General features: G+C 38.3%; 1 protein-coding gene across 3 annotated transcripts in view; it reads right to left on the bottom strand.

Annotated features, from left to right (window-relative positions):
- Positions 1–1,719: 1,719 nt before the first annotated feature.
- RWDD3 (RWD domain containing 3) overlaps positions 1,720–19,612 on the bottom strand; it is a 23,493-nt gene continuing 5,600 nt past the window's right edge. The window contains exons 2-5 of one of the 3 annotated variants that reach the window (XR_002777574.1): positions 12,231–12,718; positions 10,294–10,409; positions 9,004–10,195; positions 3,765–6,009 (exon numbers count right to left, since the gene is read on the bottom strand). Coding sequence is in view for 2 of the 3 variants with exons in the window: in XM_011382193.2 (XP_011380495.1) it covers positions 10,081–10,195; positions 10,294–10,409; positions 12,231–12,718 (719 nt within the window). In the remaining variant the exon portion in view is untranslated. Of the gene's footprint in view, positions 10,196–10,293; positions 10,410–12,230; positions 12,719–19,612 lie in introns of all 3 variants that reach the window. The other 2 variants (XM_011382194.2, XM_011382193.2) reach the window with 2 other exon arrangements.

Here is a 19,612-nt window from a genome sequence, read left to right as displayed (position 1 = left end):
GCGAGTTACTGTTGAATGCTTTGGGTGAAGAAATCATGGCATATATTTCACGCACAGCAATACAAGTAAGAATTAACTAGAAAAAAGTTGATCGGTTGAGGGAAAGAGAGAACATCTTGCTCTAACTCACTCACACTTTCTTTGTTTCACTGGACTTCAGAAAATTACAGTGAAGTCTTGACTGGAGATTGCATATTCCCTGGCAGGTTAACCTTTCTACACTACAGGATTTGGGTTCAAAAGCTGATGACAAAACTACCATGTGTCTAAAAATTGATCTTTTCAATTCTACCATGCAAGCAGGTTCAAACTGCTATGACTGTTAACTAACCCCTGAATCCTGTCCAGGTAGGTGAAGCATAAACTTAAGATAAGATTTATATGACAGTCAAAGTAAAAAATTCCAGAACACGCACATCCCCACCCTACGCCCCTTCCCATCTCGGTTTGACAAAAAGCAGATTCTACAGCCTTAACCCAGTTCCACTGAAAGGAATAAAGTGTACAGTTTGAAATAAAATAAGAATGTAGCACTTCACACAATATTTTCAAGTATATATTTTATAGATGTCTAGTCTTACAGAATTTTCATGTTCTCCTTGTGCGTATTTTTTTGTAGAGAAAGGATAAGCAGATTGCACTGTTGTCTTTTCTCATTTGGATAAATGTTGTAGTATTAGGCCAATGATAAGATATCAACTACTTTTATTTAGAAATTATTTCAGTTCTAGACAATGATCTGTTTGGCTTTGTTCAAAATCAGCTCCAGGATGATCTTTCTACTTCCATTAACTATGAAATTAAATAGAGGAGGCAATTTTTAAAAGAGAAATATTGCTTTTAGCCTGAAACCCTAAGTGTTGAGTTTCTGCCTGCAGTGAGTTTTTTTCAATTAAATTATAAACCATGGGTAATAGAGATTTATAATGGGAGTGCTGATACAATCTTAACTATAGGGAAACCATCCGACACGCTCTATGCAGTATAGGGATGGATTATCTGCATTAAATTATCTTTAGGAAATGCAAACAAAACAAAGAAAAATGTAAAGCTTGTTGCATTATTAGCATAAAATTAAAGTCCTTGAATGCATAATTGTTCCATACTCAAAGCATTAAGAGATTTTATTCTTAGAGTTCAAAGACCTCCTAATTAATATGCAAAATGGCCTCATTTTATAAGCAAGTTTTTTTTCTGCTCAGAAAGAGACAGTTCTTTGCTAGAGAAAAATACTATGAAGTTTAGAAAACACTAACTAATGTTGATATAAAAACCCACACACCATAGAGCAAAAAACAATAACAACTAGATGCTATTAGAATATTTATTTCTTCAGTCTATATATAACTACAGATTGCATATTTAACCAAATAATGCTTAGCTTAAGATTAAGTTTATAAAATATAAAGAGAAAGCACAGCCTTTCGCTAGAAAGGTTTACCTACTTGTATAATAATTTTTTTAACTATTAAAAAGAAAGAAAATCCAATAAATTCTGGACCTAGTAGTGCAAATTTAAATTATATGACTCAAAATCTAATTTTAAAGAGCAGGCTTCCTCCAATTTATATGGCCCTAGTGACTAAGATTTCTAACAAGAAAAAAAATAATAAAGTTTAAATTGCACAATTAAAAACAAAGTACACCAACAAATGGATGGCTCTCCAGAATTCTAATTTTTCTAAATAAATAGCAGAATACTATAATCCTTGGAAGTTATTTACTGGATCATTTTCTTTATTAAATTTCCAGTGTGGACAGTATAGAACAACAGATTTTTATTCTCAATATTTATGTATTTTTAAATAATTTATGCTCTTTAGAGTATTTGAGACATTGTAAATCAAACTATAATCACCACAACATTGCCATGTTTTAGAAAATGTAACAATTTCTTTTGGTCAAGAAATGATGTTCCTATAAGAGAGATTTGAGGTCATAAAACACAGTACAGTACCAAATGTGTCTCACTTGCTTGAACAACAACATATCAATCTACAGAACTCAACCTGCAGCTATAACACTGGGTTCACTGCCTGTTTAGAAATTATACTCCCTTAATATGCAGTATCCTTATGGCAGATATTGACTAAGAATCTACTGTGTGCCAGGCCGTGTGTTGGGCTCCCCATCACTACCATTAACCCATTTGAGCCTCATTTATACATATTCTTATATTCACCAACTATAATGTGTGATAGCTGGTTTTGAGATTATTCTATCCAGCAGTCCACTAAATCCTTAGTCAGAATGTTCAGGGTATGTATTCATGCCAAACACAGTAGACAAAAAGTTACTCTTTTCAAATACTCTTTGAGACTTAGAAGAAAGAAGATTAAATAATTGATTGTCTTTTTCAAGTCATAATCAATACTCAATAAGCAATTAGAATGAATGGTTATATGACAATGTTAAATCATATTTCCATTGTACTTGAAATTAATTAAAGTGGAAAAAATATAGATTTTATATTTAAAATTCTACTTTGAATGTGAAAACTTATTAAAATATCTTGTCAATAGGAGATTCTGCTATTGTCTTATTAAATAAGTATGTACAGAGAAAAATGACATTTACCATATGCATCAAAAAAAGCATGTTCCAAAAAAGGCCCACATTATTTAAAACTTGTTCAACTCAGAAAAGGCCCACTATCCCAACAAAATGGCTGAGATTAAAACTGTTTTTATACTTTTGCCAAGGAAAAAATACAAGGCGTTTTACTAACTCTGCTAACTTTGTTAACCCAAAGGCTGAAATCAGCATTGTTATTGACAAAGGAAAAAAAAATTCTTTATGATTACTTTTTGAATTTTTAGTCTTCAAATGGAATATAACAAAGTATTTTATTTATGAAGTACAGTTAACCACGTGTTCTTATACAAGCCGCCTTCTCTTTTTTTAGTATTTTATTTTCTTTTATTATTAGTTTCAAGTACATAGTACATTGGTTAGATGTTTATATTGTTTATGAAATGATCCCCCGATTACTCTATCTTCCCTCTACACATAGCCATTACATTACTGCTGACTGCAGGTCCTATGCTGAAGCCACCTTCTTTTAAGGGTTTTCTAAGGCTTCCCTGAGAAATTACTACCCACGGATCACTACCCATGACAGTTCTACTGTATTTCTAGCTAGTTAAACCACATCTGAAATATAGAATTCAATTCTGGGTGCTACATTTTAAGAAGGACATTGACCAATTAGAATGCCATGAAAGGCATATGTCCAGGTGAAAAAGAGAAGGTATAAGTTTTGACAAATTATTCAAACAACTTGGGAAGGGAAGAATAAGGAAAGGCGTATCTGTTTTCAAATATTTGAAGGGCTATCATGGAGAGATGAGTATAATTCTGTGTTGCTCTAGAGGCCAGAACTAGGACAAAAACCTGTACCCGTGTGTGCTATCCAGTAACAAGGACAGCTGCCCGCGAGGGTGGTACCAACCTCTGGAGGTTTTCAAGCAGAAGTAGGATGTCTGTCAAAGTAATAATTTTTTTTTTTTTTTTTAATTCCTGCACTGGGTGGAAAGTTGAACTAAAAATCTGTGAGTTTCTTTGTGACTCTCAGGTTCTACTTTTCTGGATAAAATAAAATACACAAATGCAGTGCCAAAGGAGATTTTTATAGTATGTTCATTTCTCTAACAGCAAAATATTTAATTTTCTAAAAAGTAAATATAAGATTCCGTGATACATCAAATGCTTACTCCCAACCGAAAAGAGTCATTTGGCCACTTAAAACACCCAGTATGTATTTCAAATGTATAGCAAGTTTTAGGCATCGGATCCTGTATGTTCTATTCATACATAAATTATTGCAATCATAAAAAAAAAAAAAACACTTTTATTTGTGAGGGAACCCTATGAATTTACTAGGAGTATAAATTTAGGAATAATTTTACAAATCAAAAGTAAAGAAAATTCTCTCTCCTCTCCAACAGACTAAAGCAGAATGGAGCAGACATTTCTTTAGGATGCTGCAACATTGGACAATTAAGTAGGCTTATAGATCTATGTCCTAGTCCCAGTTTTGATATGAGATGTAAGAGAGGCCTTGGGTCAGTAACTTACTTCAGCACCCACTTAAAAAAAAAAAAAAGTAGTTGGATTAGACCATCTTTTTAGTCTTTTCAATTTCTAAGGTCTCTGACTTCTACATGTATGATACCCCACTTATGCATGCACCTATGCAGTCAAGCACTGTCAGGCTTCAGGAACAAACTGAAGGCTTGAACCTAAAAACAAAATTTAAAGCTTATAATTTTGAATATCAATAGAAATAATAAAAAGGGAAAAAGAAATGAAGTTTAAGAAGACACATGGTGATTGGTTGGCAGACTGAAAGATGATAAACTCTCATTGGGTGATAATATCCCTAAGAGCCAAGCCACATTACCCTCACGTCATAAAATCTGGAAGAAGTGTAAAGAAAGGGAGAGAAGACACAGCCAAGAAGCAAATAGGCAAAAAATAAAAGAAGAGGAAAGAAATCAATAGGCAGCCAATGGCAGAGATCACGAGAAGCATCAGGAATGGTGAAAAGAAGAAAAAGAGAAAGAGCAAGGAGAAATGGAGTAGAGAGAGCAAAAAAATAAAGGGAGGAAAAAACCCTTGTGGGAACATGAAAGCAGTGGGCTCCATTCAGAAGTGGAAGCTGAGGCTCATTCACCTCGCAGATCAGAGGAGGTCTTCCTTATATCGCAGCCATTGGAGTCATGGCTATTAGTGACAGTCCCCACACACTGAGCTTAGATTATGTTCCATCCACTCCACTTATCAGATGAGTGTAAAACATCTTTAAAATGTTTTCATCTCTCAGATGTTTCTAAAAGAGGCTTGTTAATTAAAGAACTGATCTTTGGATCGTGGGGAACCTCATTCATCCAAAATGAACTGAGATGCTCCCTGGAGTGGGTTTGCGCATATATGTACACAGATGATACATAAATAGATATAAATAACTTCATACTCGAGGGTCTAGAACAAAGCCCTAACCATAAAGAAATCAAATATATTCCGTCCTCTTTCTATTCTCTACTTGGATTTCTTTGGAATTCACATTAGCGTGGGCTGACAACACAAATCCATCGATGGGCTTAATGAAAACCAAGAAGTCCACATAAGTTAAATTCACAGCAGATTTTTCTCCATTTTCTTTTCTTGTGTGTTATTTTCATAGGAATTTGTGTCTTTGGGAGAATTCTGAGCAAAAGTGTAACATCATTCTAGGTCTACTGTCTTTGTACCATGCAAATTTCCAATATTATTAGTAATAATTCTTGGAAACAGAAAGATTTTAATAAAAAAATAAAAGCACTCAAATTGACCTGAACTTTATTAGAAACATGGGACCATAACCTAAGAATGAGCTGAGGTGATATTTCTCTACAAATAGTCAAAGGAATATTTATCTGCAGGATATGATGTGGGATGGTATTTGAAAATACTAACTTACATATCTTTTTCTCTTGCATTTTCTGTTATCCTTTCTCAACCCAAACAGCTAGGGCAGCCCACCTTCACTGCAAAAGAAGATGTCTGTTCAAGCTGGACACAAGTAAATAAAAGAATTAAATTCTTAGACAACATGTTTCGAAAGCTTACATTGAATTAAGAAAATCCAGATTTCTAAGAATTCCAAGCAAAAGTTTAAGCCATAAATAATAGATTTGGAATAATTTGCAACCAATTCCATTTTAGCTTATTATTTGTACTAGGTATCAAACTTCTTATCTATCAGGACTAGATTTGATGATAAATGACAGAAAACGTAAAATGTGGCTTAAAGCCATACAGGTATATTCTTTCACATTTAAAAAAAAAAAAAAAAAAAACGCGTTTAGAAGGTATCTCCTATTTTCTGCTCCACTTTCATCCTCAAGCTCAGTGCATAATCCAAGACTGCCACTGGCCTTTCTGCCAGCATGTCCACATTCCAGGCAGTAGAACGGAGGAAGGGCTGCAGTGACAGTTCCAGTGAGTCAAGTCTTTCAAGAAGCCTTCCTGGAAATCACATACAACACTTCCATTTACCCAGAATTTAGTCCTGTGGCCATACCTAGCTTTCAGGAAAGCTGCGAAATACAATTTTTATTCTAGAGAGCAATGTATCCAGGTAAAAATTACTTTAAAAATTACTAAGAAAGAAGGTTGAAATGGAAATTAGGTAAACACGGAGTGATTTCTACCAGCCTTAGCTTTTCTTTCTCCAGAGGATACAATCTCTGGACTGGGGGTTAAAAAAGCTTGAGAGAAGATGTTCTGAGAACAAGAGAGAGAGAGAGTAGAGCCTAGAGGTAAGAAAGAACCAGGCAGACAAAAGCAGAGGTGGTGTCAGAGGCCCACCCAAGAGTGAGCCAGGGGACATTCGAGTGAGCCCCAGGGAACAATGTGAGAGCTGGGTCGGTGCTCCCCGACTATCCGGGTTCCATGACAGTATGCGTCATATCTCACCAGCACAGAGGAGCTGTGTCAGTCCGCCTGCCCACTGGTTTCTGGCAAGGGCCTCCCAACAGCACACCAGCCTATTAGTGCACTAGAAAAAAACATGCTCCTCTAGGCCCTGAGGCTTGCCACTGAAACAAAAATTATGACTCTAAACATCAAGATGGGTTCTGTGATCATAGGTTTTGTTTTGTTTGAGTTTTTAATGTACAGTCACATGTACACGAACCAGTCTTTCCTGAATCCAAAGGAGCTGGACTTTCTCTAGTAACACCATTTGTATCCATTTCATATAACTCAATATCTACCAAGCTTTCTATAAGCATGTTTCTACCCTTAAAAAACTTCCAATCTAGTAATGGGGACAATAAAAGTATATTTAAAACTATAACACAGAGTATGTACTAAGAAAAAGGAAGGAAGGAGGAGAGGAAAAGGGAAGAACTAACCTCAGTTAAGGTCCTACTATGTATTTCACACTGCGCTTGGTGCACTTGTACATTATTTAAGAGGTAAGAAGTGGTATTATTCTCATTTTACGTATGGGAAAACTGAAGCTTTCTACAAGAATTCAGACTAGAACAATTATTGATCCCACAATAGGGGTCAAACTGTTAAAAGAAAAAAAATTTCTGGAAACAGAAAAAAACACTCAACAGATGCTTGGCAGAATGGACAAGAGTAAAGGACATTTCATGAAAAAGGACAAACCTGTGTATCTGTAGAAGAAAAAATAAGGAGTATTTATCCAGTTTAGCTTGGGCAAAAAGATATGTAGAGGATGAGTGGAAGATAAAAGCAGAAAATCATGGTTTGTGATCAAATTCAGAAGGCATTTCAAAAAAACAGAGTGAAGAGTTTACAACTAATCCAGTAGGAAATCGTAATGATATGATTATTTTAGGTAGATTTATCTAGTTCAGGTCTACCAATACTTATTCACAATTCTAAAATCCAAACATTCTAAAAATCAAATATATGGGTTTTTTTTAATATAATTTACTTGGAGACAAACAGAACTCGTTTTGCATTAAAGTTTAATTAACATGAACAATTTGGGACCATTTATACTCTTTATGTTATTTAATGTGAAATTCATATACTTCACTGCAAAATAATGTGTGATTCAGGATCCTGTCCAATTCTCACTAAGGGGATTTTGTAATAGTGTTTTCTCCACATTTCCTTTCTAAAACTGCAAGAATTAAAAAGAAAAATCTACATGCTAAAATACATCTGACCCCAAGAGTTTTAAATGAGGGATTATTGACTGTAGCCATGTAAGGATGGGATCAGGGGAGAACAGAGGTGAGAAGACTCGTTCGGAGACTTCCAATAGTCCTAGCCAGAAAAAATAAGAACCTGACGTACAGTAGTGGCAGCCATGAGAATAGAAAAGATGGGTGAATATAAGAATCACTGGGAATTAGACTGGCAGCTAACTGGATGCAGTGGACTGAGGAATAAGTCAAAGGAAAGTCCAAGGTTAGTCCTGGGAGCTTTGTGATAGTTTTAACAACAGTATCAACAACAACAAAAACAGGATTGTTAATGAGTCCATTTTAATCATGTTGGATATGAGCTGTTGGCAGAACATCTAGGTTGTGGTGTCAGGCAGAGAGTAAGAAATGTGTTTAGAATTAGGAGAGAAGTGAGAACCTGAGGTATAACTCTGAGACTCAGCTACATAGAGGGGATAATGAAAGCTCTGGAAATTGATGAAATTCTCAAGGAATAAAGAAGGGAAAGAACACATAAAACTTTGGGAAAAAACTAGCACTTTACAACAGAGCTTTCTTAATTGCATGAAGGGTCTATTGCTGACATGAGCAGAGAGTAGAAACCCCTTAATGACGGAGAAGAAAGTCGTCAGATACCTCTAGGGTTTGCCTAGAAAGGAGCACAATTCCAGAATTCCCTCCTCATAACACGTCGGGGTGTCTGTTGCCAACAATGAACTGAGCAAACACAAGTTTAGAACTCTGGAATGATGCCCCAAAGCAGATGAGTTCACTTTTTTGAAAAATCAATATATGTCCTCAAGTCCACATTTTTTATACTCCTACACTAGTAGAAATGTAACTTTTGTGCAATCTATTATTGTGGCCAGTTCTGACTCAAGAGGAGCCATTCTGGCCAAAGTAAACTACAGTTTTTCAAGCTGTTAACTTTTTTTTGTAAATGGTATCTTTCTTACCGATGCTACTGCAGATTCACAGCAGTATTTAATGTTTTGTAGCAGTGAAAACATGGAAGGAAGAGATTACAATGAGTTAAGCAGATATGAACTGAAAGCCACATTCCTCGCCTCTAAAAGCAAAGCCACAAATGGGATGTTTCTTGAGAGGCGTGATGCCTAATTTTACATGTCAATTTGGCTGGGCCACGCTGCCCAGGTATTTGGTCAAACATAATTCTGGATGTTCCTGTGAGGATGTTTTAGGGTAAGATTTACATTTAAATAGGTGGACTTTGAGTGAAGCAGATTGCCCTCTATAATGTGGGTGGGCCTCATCCAATCAGTTGAAAATATGAATAGAACCAAGGACTGACCTCCCTCGAGCAGGAGGGAGCTCTGCCAGCCGACGGCCTTCGGACTTCCGCTGCAGCACCAGCTCTTCCCCAGGTCTCTAGCCTGCTGGCCTTCCAACGCTGGCTCTTCCTGTGACTCCAGCCTGCTGGTCCACTCAGCAAATTTTTAATTTCACAGACTCCATAATCACTGGAGCCAATTCCTTAAAAATAAACAAATACATATCCTATTGGCTCTGTTTCTCTATAGAATCCTGACTAATACAAGAGAAACGGAAATAAAGCAACATAACGTTGGGTGACCTAAAGAAATTGAAGGAATTAGAACATATGATCCAGATTGTTTGGGGAAAAAAGCAATCTAGTCAAAAACCAAATTGTGAAAAGTAATCTAGTCAAAACCCAAATAATTCCATTACTCAACTTTTATCACTTCTTGGTAACTAATTTTTATTTATCATTGGCAGTTTTGCAGCCTTTAAATATTTTTGTTTATTTTTCACAATATGGGGGCATTGCTCCTATTTTCAAATCTATTTCAAATTCATTTTCCTGCCCTATGCTACAAAACTGTACAACCATCTTTCTTAGCATGTCAAATGATCTCCATATTACCATACAATCATTAATCTTCACTCAGTTGAATGTTAATTGGGAATCATATTTTTAGCTTTCTGAGACTGGAATGCCCCTTACGACATGTATGTCAGCAGTTCGACTTTTCACATTCGACTGCCTCGCTTGTTTTCAGGAACATATGATTACAGGTAGTGCAGTTCCAAACAAATGTGCTATATAAACACAAGGGCTCATTTACCATCATCTTTTTTATATTTATCTTTCAAAGAATGTTCCGTCTACTAACCCTAGTTTTTATTGACAAAAACTAGAACACAGGTATTTTCACTTTTAATGTTCCACAAATTGGCGTTTGTTCTTAAAGTTAGGATGGTATCTATCATTTTGCTTTGAAACTGTTCCTTTTTTAAGTTATTTCAATTAGCCATTCCCAAAATCCAGTGCAAACAACAACAAAATACAAAAAACAAACAAACAAAAAAAAACTCATGTTTTATTTAAAAATTTCTGTCTTCCATTTCATTTTACCAGCCCAAGTACAAATTCGGAGAAAAGCTTCTTAAGTCCCGCCGTTTCAAACTCCTTTTGTAACTCATCCAACGATGAGTACTCTCTGACTTCAAATGCCAGGAACCTGCATTATACAAAGGAAACTCATGAATACGCCTAGATCTGTCAGAGTATAATTATCGATTCAGTTGCTTTTCCACCCGCAATGGTACTAAATTATACCTTTTGTGTTCTGCCTGTACTTTTGTTTCAAATAGTACACTAATCATTTTCTCTTTGCATTTCTTTCCACTTGAGTCCACATCTATTTTGGAAGTTTTCTGAAGAATCAGGTACTCCTAAATGATAAATCAGTACGTTAAACACATATCTTACTCTGAATCTCAAAGTCCTGGTTTTAAAAGAGCTGTAAACCTGCAGGTTTATTTTCATGCTTGAGGAGCCCTCTCTTTCTGAATCAAGCAGTAACAGAGTTACCGTGTTTCTACATTCTTGGGAGCATAATGTACTAATGCAGGAGGTAAGAACGACATCACCCAACTACTCAGGTTGAATTCTGGACTGGACAGCCTATGAGCTGTGATTCTGGATGGGCTGCTTAAACTCTCTGTGTCTCCAAAATGGTTTTCATCACAGCACCCACCTTATGGGGAAGTCGTGATGATCAAATGAGTCAATACGTGCAAAGAACTTAGAGGAGTGCCTGGCACAGAGCGCTATGACACATTCAATGTAGTGCCAGCTACTGCTGTCATTATTGTTACCACTTCAGTGTCTGGATGACGTTAACAGGCACACAGCACTTGTCACTCCAAACTGATGGCATCTATGAATATGTACCTTTAATTCTCAATCCAGATCTATAACCTTATAAAAAAACAAATATTTAAAATGAATTAAATATTTACATCAAATGGCATTTTAGAAAGTTAATTAAAAAAAAAACTCTTTAAAAAGTATAATTTCTCTACATTAGCAGAGTCCTAGTCACATGAATAAATACTTGTTAATTAATTGATAGATCCAGTCTGAGTAATATCTGCAAAGCAGGTGCACTTAGCCTAATGTGCCTGGGATGGCTTAAAGAAAATTCTGAGCCCTTAAGGGAAATATGAGCAAGAAAATTAACTTCTATTCATTTTGCCAGCCAGTATCTTACCCAAAAGGATCGAGTTTTATAGATATGTTATGAGTCACCTTAAAACATATGGTTCCTTGGTCAGAACCCAATCCATGACCTATATTAAACCTGAATTACTTGTTGTATCTATATGCTATAACCCAGAACTAATCTGGCTAACCAAATGCCAAACAAGTTCTGTAGTCAGAGCCCTTCATGAAAAAGGTAGGTAGGCAGTTAGTCTACAAATCTTTAAAATCATAGGTTGTGCAAACTAAATCTGTTTTAGATAAATTCAGTTGTAACAATTCTTGACCCAAACCATCTGAAAGCATAAAACCAGTTAAGTGATTTGTAGCTCTTTTAAGATTTAAAATATAATAAGCAGCTTTTCTCATCTGGTCCCACGTAAATCAGGTTAGATGAGTTTAGAATGAGAACTTGAAAAATCAGAAGATGATGATTTTGAAAGCGGCTGCCGAGACAAGTCAGGTGGAAAGCAGAATCAGGTAAGAGGTGACAAACTGACAGCCCTAATGATTCCACTTCCACTCGCACTAAGTCCTGGTTAGGAGGGACCAGCTCCTCTTTCCAGGAATTATATAGCAAATTAAAGTGTCAGAATGTACCTTTAACTGCCAAAAAGTTAAAAATTTTTGCAGGCTACCAAAATATAAACCTTGCTTGACTAACTAAGGAAAGAAATATAAATATCCACCATGTGCACATTTATAAAGTTGAGGCTAATTACTGAAACAAACATTCATGTACCACAGAGATTTTTTTATAACTTCTCACATTAAGTGGCATAATTTTTAAAATAGAATATTCTATTTATTCTTCAAGTTTTGCAAATCTGTAGTTCTAATTAGAAGTTAAAGGTATTCTTACCCAAAAAATAGAACTGTATTAACATGGTAATAGTAAAAGTGAAAACATCTAAATGATTAATCTGTCCCATTGCTCTAAAACACACTATAGACACACCATTTTAGCAGAAAATAGCTAAATTCCTATTCAACATTAAACTTTTTGGCACCTTGATGTTGTTTCTTTCTCCTTGTAGTAAAATCAGTATTATTTTACCCATGAACATCAGTCTTCCTGTCAGCTTTAGATCTGAAGCCCACTTCTCCACAGTTTTGACATATTTAGTCTTTGCTCTCATGTGATCTAAATGCAAAAGAGTTATCCACAATCCGTCATCCACAGCCGTGCTTGCTGCGAAAGTACACTTTCCACTGCCACTTCCCATTTCTGGCTGGTTGAGGATGTGCCTGAGATTCTGCTGAACCCAGAGGACCAGCTCATGAACCATCGGTTCCGACAAAAGGTTCTCCGCTTGCTCAAGTAACTTCTCCTTCACAGCCGCACACTGGGCCCTGGTCAGGTGCTCAGAGGTAACCGAGATAGCCGGTAGACAGGAGGGGTAATTGACCGGTAAATGGAACACCAGTTCTAAGGGTACGTCTGCATCTGTCAGTCCTTCGGCTTTCGTGAGAATTCTGAAAACGGTCCCATCTGTCTCTGGAAAGCATCCAAAAATAATGATTAGCTGCACATAATTTGATTTGAATAGAACACTAACAAGTTAAAATTTTTGTTTCAAGTATCAATTTATTTGTCATGTGAAAACTGAGTTATGTTTTGAAAAGACACATAATAGTGAGAAAGCCCTGAGTTACAGAATATTTCCTTCAACCACACATATATAGCCATGGAGTCACACATGCTAGCACCCAGGACTTCACTGGCCTTTACACTTGCTCTTACCCCATTTTTCTTCAGACTACCAATAAGGTTTCTCACCATGAAATGTTTCCTACCCAGACTTAGTTGATAATTCTGGAAACCCCTAAATAAACTCACATGAACATGCAAGGAAACCACATCATGTATCTATAAAATCAGTAATTAATTTAAAAGTTCTACTCTGAATCCAGCGAAGGTCATTTCGTGGTCAGTCCACACCGAAGCAAATAAACCCTGGAAGCCTGAGTGGCGGTCGGGTTGCAGAGAACTAGTGACTGCACAATACAGTGACTGCCTGGACCCGCTCCATCTTACTTCACATATGTGACTACCGGTGTAACATGAAGGTAGCAAGATGAACTAAAATTGGGCGGACATCCATTCGGCCATTTCTGGCTCCAGAAAAAGGAGGAGGAGCACGCGTAGGACACGAGATAAAACACTCCGCTCTCTTTCAGATTTGCTCCACTTCACCCCTCTGACGTGTTCCACACCACTTCACCCCGCTTTTCAGAAAGCTGATAAAACGTCAGGCTGATACATTCTGCAGAGGCAGAAGCACACAGATCAGAAACAGAGTAGAACAGAACTTGGTGCAGATGAATCTCCTTAAAGCTACTGCCTCTCTCCTCTCGCTCCCCTGCTCCTCTCTCTGCTTGCCCTCAATTCATTTTCCCTCCCGAGAGGCAGTCAAACCTTTCTCATTTTCATACCTGGATTGTTGCTCCACGGCCTCAACAACAGAAACCTGAATGCCGCCCCATGTTAAAGAACCCAAAAGAGCGTTAACATGGCTCTCTAGCCATCTGACTCCACTGATATGAATGCCTCTGTGACCAACATTAATTCGTCTGGGACCAAACAGCTGCTACACGAGTCTTTTCTTTAATGGAATATTCAGTATCAACTGCAAAACACTATCTTTTTAAGACACCACTTGGAAACACAGGCAGTAACCATTATAAAGGCCATATTGAAATAATAGAACCAAAATTTGTTTTACATAAGTAAAATGTATACTGCATAAAGAAAAAATTTTCAAATCTAACTCAATACATTATTATAGAAGAATCCATCACCAGCTTCTCAAAACCCTTCCTCCAATCAGTTACTTAGCCTTCTTTAAAAAATATATTTTATTATTAAAGTTGGCTCTATGTATATCAATTAGGTGAGTACATTTCACTATGTGAAACGGGCATTGTAAATAGACATAAACAACATATGACCATCAGGCTAAATAAATTCTCCAGAAATCATCTTGGGAGTCCACTTTCTCTCTCAAGGGGGAGGCTTAACATAAAGATCTTGGTTCACTCATCATTCAATGAACATTCACTGAGCACCTACTAAGTCCAAGGCACCTATCCTGGTCTCTGAGAAAAAACAATGGGTGAGACACCGATCCTGTCACATTGACTCAATCCAATGGTTCATAACATGAAACAGTAGACAAATTCAAAGTGATCTTCCTCAACTTCTCATCTACAACTCAAAATGTATTATTATTTATTATCTATGTTTTTATAAACATAGTATATACAATTTATATAAACATGTTTTATATATAAGCTCCTTCCTCAAATATTATATTTATAAAACATTATATATATCAAAGCTCCTTTCTCAAACATTACCAGTGAGCTCCTCATTGCCACTCTATAGACAAAAGTTAACTCAGCCAGGCCTGCACACTCCCAAGAAAGGCCTGTGTTCAGGACTGTCCCTTGGCTGGCTCCTGAGAGATGAGCTCTATGCCCTAGAGATAGTCTGCCTGACAGGAGTGTGGCCTTGGGCTACATGGTACCAGTCTAATTAAATAGTGTAAGCTAACAATGTGACTTATGGTTAATCTTATTCTGAGGGCTCAAGTCTGAGAATCTGATGTCAGCCAAACAGGTAAGGAAGGTACATGCCTGATCTCCAATAAAAACTTGGATACCAAGACTCAAGTTCACTTCCCTCATTGGCCATACCTCTCCCATACTGTCACACATCGATGCTAAGAAAAGTAAGCATGTTTGTGTGGCTCCCCTGGAAAAACATCTGGAAGCTTGTACCCAGTTTCTCCTGGACTTCAATCCATGCACCGAATTTTCTCTTTGCTGATTTTAATCTGTGTTCTTTTGTTGCAATAAACTATAACCATGAATATACCAGGATTTCTGAGTCCTAGCAAATTGTCAAGCCTGAGGGTGGTTTGGGGACTACCACCTGTATTCGATGGCCTTTATCCCGTCCTGCCTTTCCACAGCATCTGAACCTACTGAGCCAATTTCCTTCCCAAAATCCTCTCTTCTCATAACTCCCAGACACCACATCATTCTGGCTTTTCCCTTACATCTTTAATCATTCCTTTATTGCTTTATCTTCCTTCCTAGCCCCCTAAATGCACAGGCACTCTTTAAAGCATAATTCCATTGAACAACTTCTTTGTTCCAGTCACCCAAGCTTGACTCTTTTTACCCGTCTCTGCTTCATATTTTGTATTCAACTGCCAAAGTCCTACCCCAAGTCCTCCAGTTTTGCATTCGCATTACCACTCTCCTAAGTCAGGCCTTTCTCTGCTTTTGGCAATAGTGGTCTCCTGACCACCCGCCTCTCCCCCACACCAAAATATCCTATGCCAATCTCCCAGGATGACGAATTACAAATCCCTCTATCCAACTCCTAGAGCCAGCCCGCACCTCCAACCTCCTCTCTCCTTATTCCTGGCTCCAGCTAACCCATATGCACTGTCCTGGACACAGAGCCTGCTTTCCCCTCTCTGACACTTGCTCCTGCTATGCTATCGGCCAAGTGGGTCCTTAACTCTTCCCTTTCTGCCTACTGGAATCTTTGTTCGACTGCCAAAGCACCTCTCTGAAGCCTGACCTATGATTTCCATGGTACTTTAGACTTATTTTGTGAGATTTTCATACCCAGGATTATTGTGGTTGAACCAAATTAACTATTTTCTTCACCATTGGAATGTATCTTTTTTTTTTTTTAAGACACAACCCAAAAAACAATGGGTTACACAAAACTTTAAATTTTACAGCCATACAGCTCTGAGCATTATGCCGTTAGCTTATAATCATGAGTCTCACAAATGCAAAAGTCCTTATCTGTGATAGGCTAAACAATGGCCCAATGCTACTTGACAAGGCAAAAAGGACTTTGGAGATGTGATTACGTTAAGGATTCTGAGATGGAAGGTTAACATGGATTGCCCAGTGGGTCCTAAATGTAATCACAAGTGCCCTTACAAGAGGGAGGCAGAGGGAATTTTTACCACAGAAGAAGGCAGTATGATCACTGAAGCAGACGCTACACCACTGGCTTTGAAGATGGAGAAGGGGCCATGAGAAATGCAGTTCTAAAAGCTGGAAAAAGCAAGAACACAGATTCTCCCCAGAGCCCTTAGAGGGAACCCAGCCCTGCTGACCACTTGATTTCAGCCCTGTAAAACTGATTTCAGACATCTGACCTATAGAACTATAAGGGAATAAATATATGGTAAGCCACCATGTTTTTGGTCATTTGTTATAGCAGCCACAGGAAACTAATACAGTGTCCATGCCTAGAAAGCAAGCTTTTCCTCTCAAGCAAGAGTCCCTTTCTGACCAAAACCCTGAAACGCGCAGTGTTCTCCAGTCTCGGCCATATAAACACCCACCTGGTCCTCCCCACTATGCTGAAATAACTGACAGAAACAGGTGGTCCAGGGAGAAAGTCTTGAAAGGCTATTAAGTTGGTCATCTAAATCCTTAGCAATTTTCATTTTTTTTCTTAGTAATTTTCTGGTCCTAGTCATCAAACAGAAAAAGTGGGAGAAAATTCTGACTTTTGCCTTTGAAAACTGTGAAATTATTAGATATGTTCAGAAGAATGCCTGCTTTAATTCTTTTAATAATTGAAAAAAGATAGCATTCTTCCTAATTGGTTTTCTTGGTGGCTCCCTGCCCCACCACCCACCCACCCCAAACACATACTGGAGCTGCAAACTAAAATCACGCAAAATAATGCTCTCTCTGTAAGAAAACGAAAAGTCCAGTAACATGCTCCATTCCTCTGATATTTAACGTAGTAATAAATTTACACATTCTTTTAAAAACTCAAGTTCTCCCTAAAACTCTAGAATTATGTAAATTACCCTTCTATCTCTCATCTGCCTTAGTTTGCAATGCCATTAAACTCCTTTTTACTTCAGAATTCATGTAACCACATGTACTGTCAGTCTGATTTTGGGGAGTTTGTTTTTCATTTTGGTTTTTTAATTAAAAAAAAAAAAAAACAGGGTTCCAGCCAAGATGGCAGAGTAGGTAAATGCTGTGTTCACCTCCTCGCACGACCACATCAAAATTATAACTAAATGACAGAACCACCATCACTGGGAGTCACCTGAAGACTAGCTGAACAGAAGTTCTACAACTAGGGACAAACAGAAGAGGCCATCTTGAGACTGGTAGAATGGCTTGGTCCCACACCCGTGTGTGGTGGTTGAGAATCGGGAGGATTATCTTGGTTGCAGAGGACCCCCTGGAGGGGCGAGGGGTCCCAGCCCCACACCAGGCTCCATAGTCCAGGGTTCCAATGCCAGGAAGAGAAGTCCCCACAACTTCTGGCTGTGAAAACTAGAAGAGACTGTGGTTGAGTGAGATGGAAGGCAGCTGGAGTTGCAGATAATCTTCTTAAGGAGCCCACAAGTGGACTTACTCAGTGATGGACTCACTTGCTCTGAGCTCCAGCACTGGGGCAGCTACTTGGAAGATTTCTGGCATGTAAGGGGAGGAACTGAGTTGTCTGGCTTCACGACGAGGGTTGGAGGGGCAGTTTTCTACCAGACAGACGTGCTGGCAGAAGCCACTGTTCCTTTGTTGAGCCCTCCCTCCTCTCGGTGTGTAGACACAGACAGCCACCATATCAGGTCTCCATCAACCTGTAACACTGGTCACCCAGCCCTGGTGGTTCCCTGAGACCCCGCCCCACACAACTTGCAGGCCTACCCAAGCTGCTTCTAGTGGCTTTTCCATGCAAATGACCTTTCTTGGTCCATGCTGCAGACTTTCCTAAAATCTCTCAAAGGTTCTCAAAACCCAAACAAACAGCATCTGGCCTTGGTGTGCCCTGTACCTCTTGGTGAGCAGCCCCAAGCCCATTACTAGCAGTTGCTGGCCTCGGTTCGTGGACTGGCCTCTCAAGGCACCTTCAAGCCCAGAGCGGGTGGTGGCCATCTGAAGATTGCTTGATGACTCTTACCAGGTGGCCCTGGGCAGGATACAGGCTGTGGCTAGAGCTCCTCCCAGGTGAACCTAGGGCTGGCACACTCTGTGGCCAGCTTCAGATGGAGCTGGAACGCCATCTAGGACTGCATCAAAAGATGACACACTCAAAAGACAGACTCAGCAGACAGCAGAGCCCTACAAAATTGAATCCTGTTCTGAAGGGTCAGCCCCTAACGAGCCAGTCCTCACAACTAATCAGCCCAAAGGTCAATACCTCCCACTGACATGCAAACAGCAACCAAGGCTCAAATACAACAGGAGGGCACACACAACCCATACAAGAGACACACCTGGAGCACCCAACCCAGGTGACCAGGGAAGACTACGCCACTGGGCCCCACATAAGGCCACTTTACTAAGACCGAGGAACAGAGCAACCCTACCTGATACATGGAAACAAACACAGAGAGGCAGCCAAAATGGGGAAACAAAGAAACATGTCCCAATTTAAAGAACAGAACAAAGCTCCAGAAAAAGAACTAAACAAAACAGAGACAAGCTATCTACCCGATGCAGAGTTCAAAACACTGGTGATAAAGATGCTCAATGAAGTTAGGGAAAGCGTAGATGAACTCAGTGAGAACTTTAACAAAGAGCTAAAAAACATAAAAATGGAGCTAGAAAGCATAGAAAAAAAAAAAACAGAAGAATACAGTAACTAAAATGAAGAATACCTTAGGAGGAATCAAGAGTAGACTGGGTGAAGCAGAGGATTAAATCAGCAATTTAGAAGATATGGTAAAAGAAAACACCCAAACAGAACAGCAACAAGAAAAAGGAATCCAAAAAAATGAGGATACTTTAAGGGGCCTCTGGGACAACATCAAGTGTACTCACATTCGCATCATATGGGAACCAGAAGAAGAAGAGAGAAAGCAAAGAATTGAAAACCTATTTGAAGAAATAATAACAAAAAACATCTCTAACCTAGTGAAGGAAATAGATGTATACACCCAGGAAGCATAGAGTCCCAAACAAGATGAACCCAAAGAGGCACCAAGACACATCATAATTAAAATGCCAAAAGATAAAGTAAAAGAGAGGACCTTAAAAGCAGCAGGAGAAAAGCAATTAGTTACCTACAAAGAAGCTCCCATAAGGCTGTCAGCTGATTTCTCAACAGAAACTTTGCAGGCCAGAAGGGACTGGCACGAAATATTTAAAATGGTGAAAAGCAAAGACCTACAACCAAGACTACTCTACCCAGCAAAGTTATCATTTATAATCAAAGGACAGATAAAAGAGCTCCAGACAAGAAAAAGCTAAAGGAGTTCAGCACCACCAAACCAAAATCACAAGAAATGTTAGAGGGAGTTCTTTAAGAATTAGGAGGAAAAAAAGGTAAAAAATATGAATAATAAAATGGCAATAATTACCAATATGTATCAACAATTACTTTAAA

Source organism: Pteropus vampyrus, unplaced genomic scaffold, assembly GCF_000151845.1.
Source record: "Pteropus vampyrus isolate Shadow unplaced genomic scaffold, Pvam_2.0 Scaffold463, whole genome shotgun sequence".
Lineage (NCBI taxonomy): Eukaryota > Metazoa > Chordata > Mammalia > Chiroptera > Pteropodidae > Pteropus > Pteropus vampyrus.
The sequence above is the reverse complement of the archived record's forward strand: the minus strand, read 5'-3'. Positions and strand labels throughout refer to the sequence as shown.